The following is an 11,050-nucleotide window of genomic DNA, read 5'->3' as shown; positions in this document are numbered from 1 at the left end:
CAAATCTGAAACAGGTGCAGTACAAAAAGAAAATTTTAACTTTTCCAAATAAAGTTGTATGAATGGGAACTTTATATCAAAATTACAGTGCATTGAAAGGTGCTCGGTGAAACAAACCGGAAAATCCGCAAAAATTGCTTCATCATGCATCTAGCTGGTTACAAAGTCATACATCGCAAATATTGAATACCACCTTCCTCTTAGGAAAAGAGAAGAGGTAGAAAAACATAGTGACCATAAAGGTAAGAAAACATAGTGACCATAAGTTGCGAACAAATACCATTCGGTGTTATTGCAAGTTCAGACAGATATGCATACATATAACTATTGCTGGGAAATGCAAATGCTGAGGTCTCAGCTAAATTTTAGCAGCTAACTGATACATTTACGATCGATCAAGATCCAAATTAACAGAACCCAACAAATCATACAAATGACGAATATGCGTGCATGACAAATGACAAACAAAAGCAGATCGAGGTGACTGATCTGTCTGATATATCTACGCGGTCATTTCCGAAGTTGAGACGAGAATACCGTCGCTGTCGGCATAGAGCCAGTCGCATTCGCAGACTCTGATTCCCGTAATGGTCACGGGGACGTGCTTCTCACCATTGCCCTTCTTGCCTGGCTTCACAGGGTACGAGCCGAGAGCTCGGACGCCAATGTCGCAGAGGTTGACGTCGTCGACGTCCTTGATGCAGCCGTAGACCACGATGCCGTCCCACCCGTTGTTCTCCGCCCTCTTGGCGAGGACGCCGCCGATGATGGCGCTCCGCAGGCTCCCACAGCCGTCGATCACCATGACCCTGCCGTGGCCCTTCTGCGCAACGAGCTCGCGGACCAGGACGTTGTCCTCGAAGCACTTGACCGTCGCCACGGGGCCGGAGAAAGCCTTCTTCCTCCCGTAGATCTGGAAGATGGTTGGGAGGGGACGAAGCTCACCGTTTGTGAGTAAGTGAGAATTAGCGTCGCATATATCCGCAATGGCCAGTGGCGCTGAGGAACCCATAGCAGTCGGAGCTTAGTAATTTCCTCCGATCCTGCTTGTCATCACATGCAAGAGGGATTGAATATTATCATCAGTGACAGTGAGTGAAACAAAATCAAACTGCTGCAGAACACATTTTTTCAAACAGCAAGAACATTGTTCATGTCTATATATGTATACCAGTACCACCAAGCAAAAAAAGACCTAGAAATGGAAACACAAGATTTACTAGATCTCCACAGAAACCATTTCACATCCAACTAGACTCGATATACGCAGTATAGTGTATCTCTTTAGCATGCATGCACAAGGCAATAAGAGGCAGTGCACAAGAACTATATAAGCAAATTGCTATCTCCTTCTACGACATGCTGTAGTCGTTGCCATATTCAATATGTCACTTAGTCATATCTGCCTCGCAGCGGGTCAGCACCCCCGAAAGAAAGGGAGGGAGGACTTCATTCAGTGACACCACGATCTCCCTCTGAACGATCAAAATAAGGCAAAGCTTGAAGATAAGTTTTGTACTCGATTAATTTCTCAGTCCCTCTAGTCGGGTGGGCTCCGGCCGGCCGGACCCCCTGAAAACCATACGTGCGGGTCTCCCCGCATGCGGCTCACGAACACGAAAAACAAATTCGAACACGAACACGAACTTCCATTACAAAACCAAAAAAAACGGAAGATAAAGCCAAATTACAAATCTAATTAAGAAAGAGTGCACCAACGGAAATATACTACGGGGACATTTCTGAATGGAAAATTCAGTTTGCCATATCTCTTCAAGCGAGGCCCTGGGAAACTACAACTTATATATAAGACTATATATATGTATCTACCTCTAGTTTAGATTTGCTTGAAAAGGTGAGGGATTGTGTGGCTCTTGGCTCTGCAACCCAAAAAAAGATGCTCACTTGACGATTTCAAAATATATGCAGACATGCGTATATATAGAGGGAGGACTAGCTCTTGATGAGAATCGATCTGCAGCATGTCTCCGTCCCACAAAAATTGACATCTTACCGTACAAAATTTGTCCCCAAAGATACCATTTTATATTAGGCCCACTAAACATCTACTCTCTCCATCCTAAAATAAGTGTCGTTCTCATTTTCTAAGAAGTTAAACGCTTTTAACTTTAACTCTATATATACAAGACAATATTAATATTTATATTACATAATTAGTATCATTAGCTAGATAAACTATTGAATCTATTTTTATAATAAAATTATTTGGACATACAAATATTGCTAATGTTTGCTACACACCTAGTCAAACTTAAAAAAAATACCGGAACGATTACCATAGCGATACTTATTTTGAGATGGTGGGAGTATTGGTGATGCACATTAATTTGATGCATATATAATATAAGTAACGCTCATGCAGAAATAAAATACTACTAGCACTTCTAACACTATTCAAAGCGCTAAAAGACCATTGTTTTAGAAATGAATCTGGAGAAACACGTGTCCAGATTTGTTTCTAAGGGCCTGTTTAGCAGGGCTCTGGCTCCTCTAAAAACGGCTCTGGCTCTGACTCGCTTCTCTGAAGGAGCTAGAGCCGTTTTGAGAAACATTTGGCAAAACGGCTTCTCCGGTTTTTCTTGAATGGATGAAAGATGGCAAATGTCTATAATACCCTCACTTATTATTTTACTATGGTACCGATCTAGTTAAACCCAATCTTAAAAAATCGGTTCCACTATTTTTTGATACTTCTATATTTACTATGTATTTTACAAGTACGAGATGATTTGATCTAATTTTAGCAGGAAAGGAAGATGCTAATAGTCATTTTTGCATTGGGAACCCTGGCCTATTTCTAAATTATTGGAGTCACTTTTTATTTACTTTTTCTCCTATACTTTTGCGTTGGGAACCCTATCTTTTCTCATATTCTTGCTAGAAGCCCTCCTCTTCTTTACGTACAGGCAAAGCACGCTTACGCAGGGAAACCGGCTGGTCTAGCTGTTAGGCGCTCAAAGCAGGAGGGCCACCGCGTCCTTTCACACCCTGGCGAAGGAGGAGCCAGGAGGAACTTTGTTTTCGTGGCTCCGTCTACGCAATAGAAAAAGGGCTCCGGCTCATTTTGGCTTCGCCGCGGAGCCATTCCTCCGATTACCCGTTTGGCAGGGCTTCGGCAGGAGCCGGAGCCGGAGCCGCTCGCGGAGCCCTGCCAAATGGCCTAACAAACAATGGTCTTTCAGGAACAGAGGGTGTACATGTTTGCATACGCTCGCCAATCTAGCATGGTTCATGGCGCTGTTTAACACTGCTACACGTTTGTAGACGCTGACCAGCTCTGTTCACACACTGTATTGCACTATTCGTTGCACTGTTCACCTCTTTCTTTGTTATTCATCCTTTTTCCCTGGTCACCTTATCGACTTCTTGGTACTGTTTCCGTTGTACGCACAACAGAACGCCCGTTACCAAGCTAGTTATTTAGACTAGCGATGACAACTAATCTATGTGCCTGCATATAGTCCCTTAATTATGTATGTATTGTTATTACTGTAGGATCATAGATCTAGCCTTTGTCTATTCTATTCGGTATAACATGTAAAACGGTAGATCCTAATACATCTAGAACAGTCTAGAGAGAGACAGGGAGAGAAGGGGGAAAGGTACCGAACCTGAGACCGTAGGGGTGGAAGATCCAGTGGCCTCCATCAGGTTCGTCGATGCCGTCTACGCACGGGCAGCGATGGTCGGGGAAGACGTCGGTGCAGTTGCCGTCGTCGGAGCGGGGCGGCGCAGCTGGTGGCTTCCCGTCACTGGCTGCGCCCCTCTTAGATCGGATTAGGGTTTGAGTGTCGGTGGGGAGCTCGGCTCAGGTCAACCTCGTGATTAGAGCCGCCGGCCCCCACCTCTTTATATAGCGCAGGGTGATAGGGGCCCTCCAGCCATGGTGGGCTGGGCGCCCCCGATCAGGGCGCAGATCAAAGGTCCAACTGGGCCGTTGGGTCCAGTTAGGTTAGAGATCAAACTAACATGTATACCCTGTTATTGTCGGTGGTTATATCACTATTTTAGGGCAAACACCCTAATAAATAAGGGTGTCATGCCATTTCCTCTCTATACTAATACGACCCTGTAAAATCCTAGAACATAGAGAATAGTTGTTATGACTAATAAGGGCCATGTGAAACGCAGGAATTTCACAGGATTTTAACGGGAATCAGTTTATTTTCATAGGAAAAATGCAGGAAACAAGAAAATTTCCTTTGTTCCAAATGGGGCCTAAACCTGATTATGGACCACCTGACATGCCAGTGCATCAATGAACTCATGCCATAATTTTGGATCCATAACCTTACAAAATGAAGGAAAACCCCTGAGTCCCTGACCTAACTTGGCCAAACGTGTCCGTTGGGTTTGGGCATGCCAAAAATTTAGGTCTAGTACGTAAGACTGTTTTTTTACAGAGGTAAAGCCAGCTTTTATAGAAAGCTCCAGAGTTCAGTAACATAGAAACAAAAGAAAGGAAAAGGAAAACAGAAAAAAGGAGACGCTGGGAACACCAGCTCACGATAGCGTGCATAGGACTGAAACGCAAAAACAGAACCGGCATCTCAATGCCAGGCATGCCAAGAAAACTGAACTAGAACTACCGATCTAACAGAGCTGAAACAGAAACATAACAGGCTTCAAAAGATCTGTCCCAACTCCCCAGATCCATTGGAGTAGGATTCACAGCTTGGTCAGAAACATGTCAAAGGACTCCTTTAATAATCTCCAGGTCTTCAGTTTGCCTCCAAAAGGTCGTCAGCCATTTCTTCAAAATTCCAAGCTTGTCGTCCAGGAAACTGGCATCTTGCTCCTTCAATAAGAGACGCGACGCCATTTCTGTAAGAAGCAAAAAAAAATAAAAAATACTGATGATCTCCTTAGAAGTTTGTGGAAACCTAAGTTTGTGGAAACCTTTTCTGGATAGCCATCTTGTTTCTAATCGACCAAAGGCCCCAAAACATAATCGATAGAGTAAAAATCTTAATGTGGTACAGTTTATCCCCCAAAGGAATCCACTCATCAAAAACATCCTGTAGGTTCTCTGGAGTTCTATCCCACTCCAAAGCTTCCTTTATACAGAACCAAACATTCAACTTCTACTTAATGGAACACGTGACATAAGGACACGTTCATGAAAAAAAATAGAACCAAACAATTTTTGAGATGTGGCAATCAAAGAAAATATAATCACAAGATTCCTCAACCCACAAAGAAAACAATTTTTATTACCCCTCCGGTTTCTCTTCTAAAGATTGGCCCTCCAGTTTGTAGCCTAATTTGGGGGTTATAAGCCAGGTAAAGACTTCAATTTTATTTGGGAGTCGGCTCTTCCAAAGTTTCTTAATTCTTTTATTGGTTATTCCCCTGAAAGTTAGCCTCCTGTACATCAATCTTGTTGTGTAGTTTCCAGACTTGTACAGAACCCATTTAAAGGGATCTTCTTCCCCATTTAATCTATAGTTATCTAAGAGATCTACCATTCTTTCCCTGAAATCTAGGCAGTTGTTCCAACCATCCCCCTCCCAATAGTCTGCTACTAGGCAGTTGTGAATCCCCACATTTGTCATACAGAGATTGGAATTCCAATTTCAGAGGTACATTGCCTGCCCAGGTGTCTATCCGGAATCTGGTCTTCAAACCATTGTTTACCTCAACTTGGCAACAGTAAGACTGTTTTTTCATGGTGGTCCAATGTTATGCCTCTGTTTCGCTGGTCCTAGGGCCCTATTACTGCGCCTTCATGCTTGCCCAGCGAAACAGAGATTCCTCCATGCTTTCTGGTCCTACGGCCTGCGCACCTTCCTTTTTGTCCAGCTGGTCTAGCAAGAGATTCCCTGTCCGATGTTTTGATTTGAATCATGTCAAAAATCAAAATATAAAACGAACAACCAGCTTTAAATTTAAAATTTGATTTTAGGAAACAAAAGTTATATTTGCATTATATAAGCTGAACGCATGTTTGAAGGTGTTTTTGTTGAGTTGTGAGATAATGTTCATGTAGTACTATAAATTTTATTAATTCAAAACCCAATCTATATACAAGAGCCTTGCCAGGTTTACCATAGGCCCTAATCTATATCTCTTATAATCCAAAACCCCACCAGCAATATATGTCAACATGCAGCTGTTCACCTCAGCAATGCACTATCATATACAATTAAGATTCACTAGCATATACGTAATGTCCACGTCAATAAGACACATAAGCATTTTATTGTCCATATCAACATGCCACGCAATCTAGTAGCGTTAATTTATAATAGTTTATTTCATCGTATAAATAATTATAAAGTCTAATTTCATTCTAAACCATCTATAATTTCTGCAGCAACGCTTGGGATATATATATATTTTTTTTGCAAGACCTACCATAGGCCCTTATTTATTGGCTGCACAAGTTTGTTGCATGCCGCTATATATCCCACAGTGCAATGTGTCGAAATAAATACGCTGTCATGTGTCCTGTTTGTCACGCTAATTACTGTTGGAGCGTGCCAGGTGGTGGTTTTTGCGAGGGCCAACATCCATGCATTTTGCATTGGAAGCTAGTAAAGCTTAATTTGTCTATATTAGATGCACGTGACCGACATCGATGGTGATGGATCCACCATTCATACGACAATCCCATGTTCCCATTTCCCTTCTTTGGAAGGCGCTAGTGCTGGCTACTGCACCTAGAGATCGATCCGGATGTCTAAGGACGTACTTGCAAATTCGACATTCGTATTCGTTTTAGTGTCAATATTTGGAATTTAGTTTTTTATGATTTTTCCTTGCTTTTGCTAAGATCAAGTAGCAATAGCGCGCCTACTGATCTTGAAAGACACTAGGAAGGCGCGGAAGCATAATGTGCAAGGAATGAAGAAAACCACAAAAATCACAGTGCAAACCGGGCTAGTCCGATAGTCGAATTGGGCTGGTCCGGTATGCAGTTTCCAGCACGAGTGACTTCGGAAGAAAAAGGCAAAACTCACTCAGATGGTCTCCACAATGTGTGAAATTTTAACCATAGATAACAACATCACGGGGAATGAAGTAATCCCCAAAACATCTCCTCATGACTCGCAAGTTAGGAATGTTGGGTTCCTCGAACCCAAACAACGTGTGATTGCAAAACAGCTTCGGCCGAGCGAAGGTCAGCAAACCGGAGGCCAAGCCTTCGCGCAACCGTGCCCTATTACCACTAGTACAGCGAAGGAGTCATCTTCAAACCCCTCGAAGCAGTAATCGGGGGAGTTTTGATGGCTTGGCGAAAACAGAAAGCGTAAGTTGTCGTTACATTCCTGAGCCCTGTTGGGAAACCAGGCACGACATAGTCGGGTAGCGGTGTCGAATCTATGTTGGGGAACTAGTTTATTAGGTCCTTCAAGATCTCGAAGGCCATGTCGAGGAGGTACTCCCGACCAAACTCGGTGAAGGCCTCCCGAGTGTAAAGGTTCATGTGGTGGGCTAGGGCGAGTGGCCCTTTCTCCACGGCATTCTCGAGCCCATGGGGAACATGCAGATGGGGGGCAACTGCTCCTCCTCCTGCACGGGTGGTTCAGGATCTCGCAGATGCAAGTTCCTTAGTTGGCCACAACAAAGTCTAGGCTCCCGTCAGTGATCTCATAGCCTGGTTGCATTTTCTCAACGTCGTCATCGACCCTAAAGATGAAACCCATCTAACACACGATGAATCTGTACGCAAAAGGCCTATACCTAGCGCCAACTGTCAGAAGTATTTACTCCGGCTATACGGATTAGCGCATTCACGCACAGGGAATCAAATGGGCAGCAAACGAGAAACATGGTTTATTCTGGTTCAGGTACGTGGTACCCTACATACAGTTTAAAGTAGATCTCTCCTTTTTTTTTCATATGCTCAATTACAGGGATGCTGATCTGAGCTATGGGCTCGAATGGAAGTAGGAATAGGTGTCAATCAGGGGTCCCTACCCCTCCTTATATAGCCCGGGGGTAGGATTACAAAGGATCCAATCAGCTTACAAATGTGTTTCCTAGTTTGTTACATGGAAAGTATAACAGATCATTCGATCATAACCCATGTATATTGGAATGTTAGCTATCTACACTTGATAACTTGATCAACACGTCTTTGCTGCACCTGGTGTTCATGGGCCTCATACTAGTCGTCTTCGGCCTATAGACGGTTTTGGGCCAGAATATAGGCGGTGGGATATCCCGGGTCCATATCTCCAACAACTAGATAGGGCTGTCACCACCTACTAGCTATCACAAACAATCCTTGTGACAAGTGGGAATCAAAGGCAAGATCGAGTATAAGCACCACACTTACACATTCTATCACTACTCTAATTGTGTACACACAGATCGATTAGAGCATCTAATGAAAGGCGATGATCATATACAAGTGTGGATCTTGGATCATCAATCTCGAATGTAGCAACTTTATGCTAAGACTAACCAGAACAACAATATAACAAGTATAATTTTGCTCAAAGTAAATAAAAAGTAAAGTACAGAAAGAATAATATATTAAATAAGTAAAAGTCTTACAAAAATTAAAAGCTACAAGAGCTGTAATAGACCATAAGACCAGCTTTGGGAACTTGAGCAAAGCTCAACTCTACTTCTAACTCCCACACTAAACTATCCTACTATAAAGAGAAAGTGGAGCTATTCTAAGCTTGAGAGCTTGCTTCCTTGCTTCATGAATGGAGAGGGGGTGTGCCCCTTTATACTACTCCAAATGGGCCCATGGATCCATCTGACATGTCTTCAACACCATAGGATCAAACCTCCATTGATTGGAGGGCTAGGATGCACCAAAGGTGTGCTTCTTTGCATGTCTTCATGTTTTAAGGAGGTGGAAGGTCAGTGGGTGTGCACATGGATGGTCGGCCAACCATAGGGGGTCGGTCAACCCCCTTCTTTGTCCTGTGCGCCCTCCCCTCTAGTGTAGGGCTCCTATAGGGACATTCCTTGCTATGTATGTGAGCTTGTGACTCCATCTTGAGGTTGTCGCACCTTACATGTGGGCCATTCAATCCATCTGAAGTGAATATGAGCCATTGAGAGAAAACACAAGTTGATCCAAGGGTTGATATTGCTCTTACTAGGAGTGCTTGGGAGGATCATGGTAGCTTGGGAGGCTAGTGGGCCCCATAGGTGTGGTTGACCAACCCCCTATGGTGGGCTCACAAGCTCCATTTCCTCCATTTAGCTTGGATCTACATAGGAATACTCATGGACATGTGGAACTTGTTATTTGATAAAATTATCTCATGATATGCTTATCTTTCTTTTATTCTGAGGTTGTTGACGTTGTTTTGTGTATGTGAAAGTATGACATTTTCACCATCAACAGTGCAGTTACCCAAAGAAGCTTCAAACTTGTTAATTTATAGTCTCTTTTGCAACAAGATTATCACATGTTTGTATGATATTTAAGTTATATATGCTTATGTTAACAAATTTGTAATATAACTTACAAAAGCACATTTTATTTCACTCCCACCACCTAATTATTAACCCATTTTTCTATTGTACCTAATGATTAGTAGAAAGATGTAAAAAAATAACGCGCTAAAATATAATGGCCCAACGACTTACGGTTCGAAAAGAGAAAGAGATATTGGTGAACTCTATCGCACCTAATGAGACAAATTAGTTAATGTCCATTCGCATTAGCATGCCTGCCAAAAAAGGAAAGTGCAGACGTGCCTCCCTAAAAGTGGAAACCAAGATGCTACGGAGCATTTGCTGGATTCCCAACTAGTGGTCATCCGCTGATTAGCACTGTCGGTTTCGACCACATGAGCTTCGGTCCTTCAACTAAGGCATCTAGAGCTGAGCTACGAACAATACACTTGGTCAACAATGGCGCCTTAGCCAAAGGCACTCACCCCTTACGCTTATCCAACACATGCATCGAAATATATTCTTAACCTTTGCTTTTCGCAATTATATGAGTATCATTGCACATGTATCAATTACTAACCCTTTATACATGTGTTGAAAGTGTCATCTTACAGGAACCAAACCTATAGTCAACTACAACCGCCAGCGCCGTGACGACAGTCGTGTCACCCCACTCTCTAGGATGCCATCGCCACATAGCCATGCAATCCCACCGACGCCCTCCTCAACTTCGCCGTGCCTGCATCTGAATCCCAAACTGCACCTTCATCGAGCCATCTCTGCATGGCACCCATGATGCCAACTTGGTCATCATCATCCCCGCATTATCCATGTCTAGGCACGACAGCAGCAGAGCCACCATTCCTCCATGGTGCCCTGTTCCAACGACATCGTCGACCGCCTTCCTGCTATGCAGCACACATTAGAGCCATAGCGCCTCCTCCAACAGTTCCCTGTTGGACGCTGCTGAACCACCCAACAAGCCATGGTACCAAGCCCCGCCACAACCCTTGCCTTCCACAAGCAAGGTCGAAACCTAACCTCGGCACCGACATAACCCTTCCTTGTTGTTCATATCACTATGCATATGCCTGCACCATGCCTTCGTTCTAGTTACTCTTTGTTGGTGGATGGGTGGAATATGTTGCCTATGTTGTTGTGTTGTTGCTCCTGTTTGTGTGGTTTCTGTTGATTCTTGTGTGACGCGTGTGATCTGATTTTGTGTGTTGATTTCTATGGGTCGAGCCAGCGAGCCAGTTTGGGGATCACCCTAACATGGCCTTGGTGCCAAGAACGAAACCATCCCTCATGTGTTAGTTGCATCCACCATACAAAGTACGCTAGCAACCCGCTTTGGCCGTGCACTACTAGAAATATTCACTTCTATGATGAAAATCTTAATGACGAATCCAAAACCGTCATAAAAATCACTTTTTATGACGAATATTCCGGTTTCATCATAGATCATCAGTGACGATCCTCGAACCCCCTTATTTATGACAAAATAGAATATCATCACAAAAAACATCATAGAACAGCATATGATTTTGGCACAGATTACTCGCGCGACTGTTCCTGCTCATCTGTGATGATCTTATTTAGAACTGTGATGACTAAGGCTTCGTCATTGAACTAATTACACATCTGTGATGAACAATAT

General features: G+C 43.3%; 1 protein-coding gene across 1 annotated transcript; it reads right to left on the bottom strand.

Annotated features, from left to right (window-relative positions):
* Nucleotides 1–284: 284 nt before the first annotated feature.
* LOC136471990 (putative 4-hydroxy-4-methyl-2-oxoglutarate aldolase 2) lies at nt 285–1,900 on the bottom strand. Its single transcript, XM_066469734.1, has 2 exons — nt 1,831–1,900; nt 285–1,043 (listed from the first exon to the last, which is right to left on the bottom strand). The coding sequence occupies exon 2, from the start codon at nt 1,010–1,012 to the stop codon at nt 503–505; it is 510 nt and encodes a 169-aa protein (XP_066325831.1). The 5' UTR covers nt 1,013–1,043; nt 1,831–1,900; the 3' UTR covers nt 285–502.
* Nucleotides 1,901–11,050: the final 9,150 nt, after the last annotated feature.

This window comes from Miscanthus floridulus, chromosome 8, assembly GCF_019320115.1.
Source record: "Miscanthus floridulus cultivar M001 chromosome 8, ASM1932011v1, whole genome shotgun sequence".
Taxonomy (NCBI): domain Eukaryota; kingdom Viridiplantae; phylum Streptophyta; class Magnoliopsida; order Poales; family Poaceae; genus Miscanthus; species Miscanthus floridulus.
The sequence above is the reverse complement of the archived record's forward strand: the minus strand, read 5'-3'. Positions and strand labels throughout refer to the sequence as shown.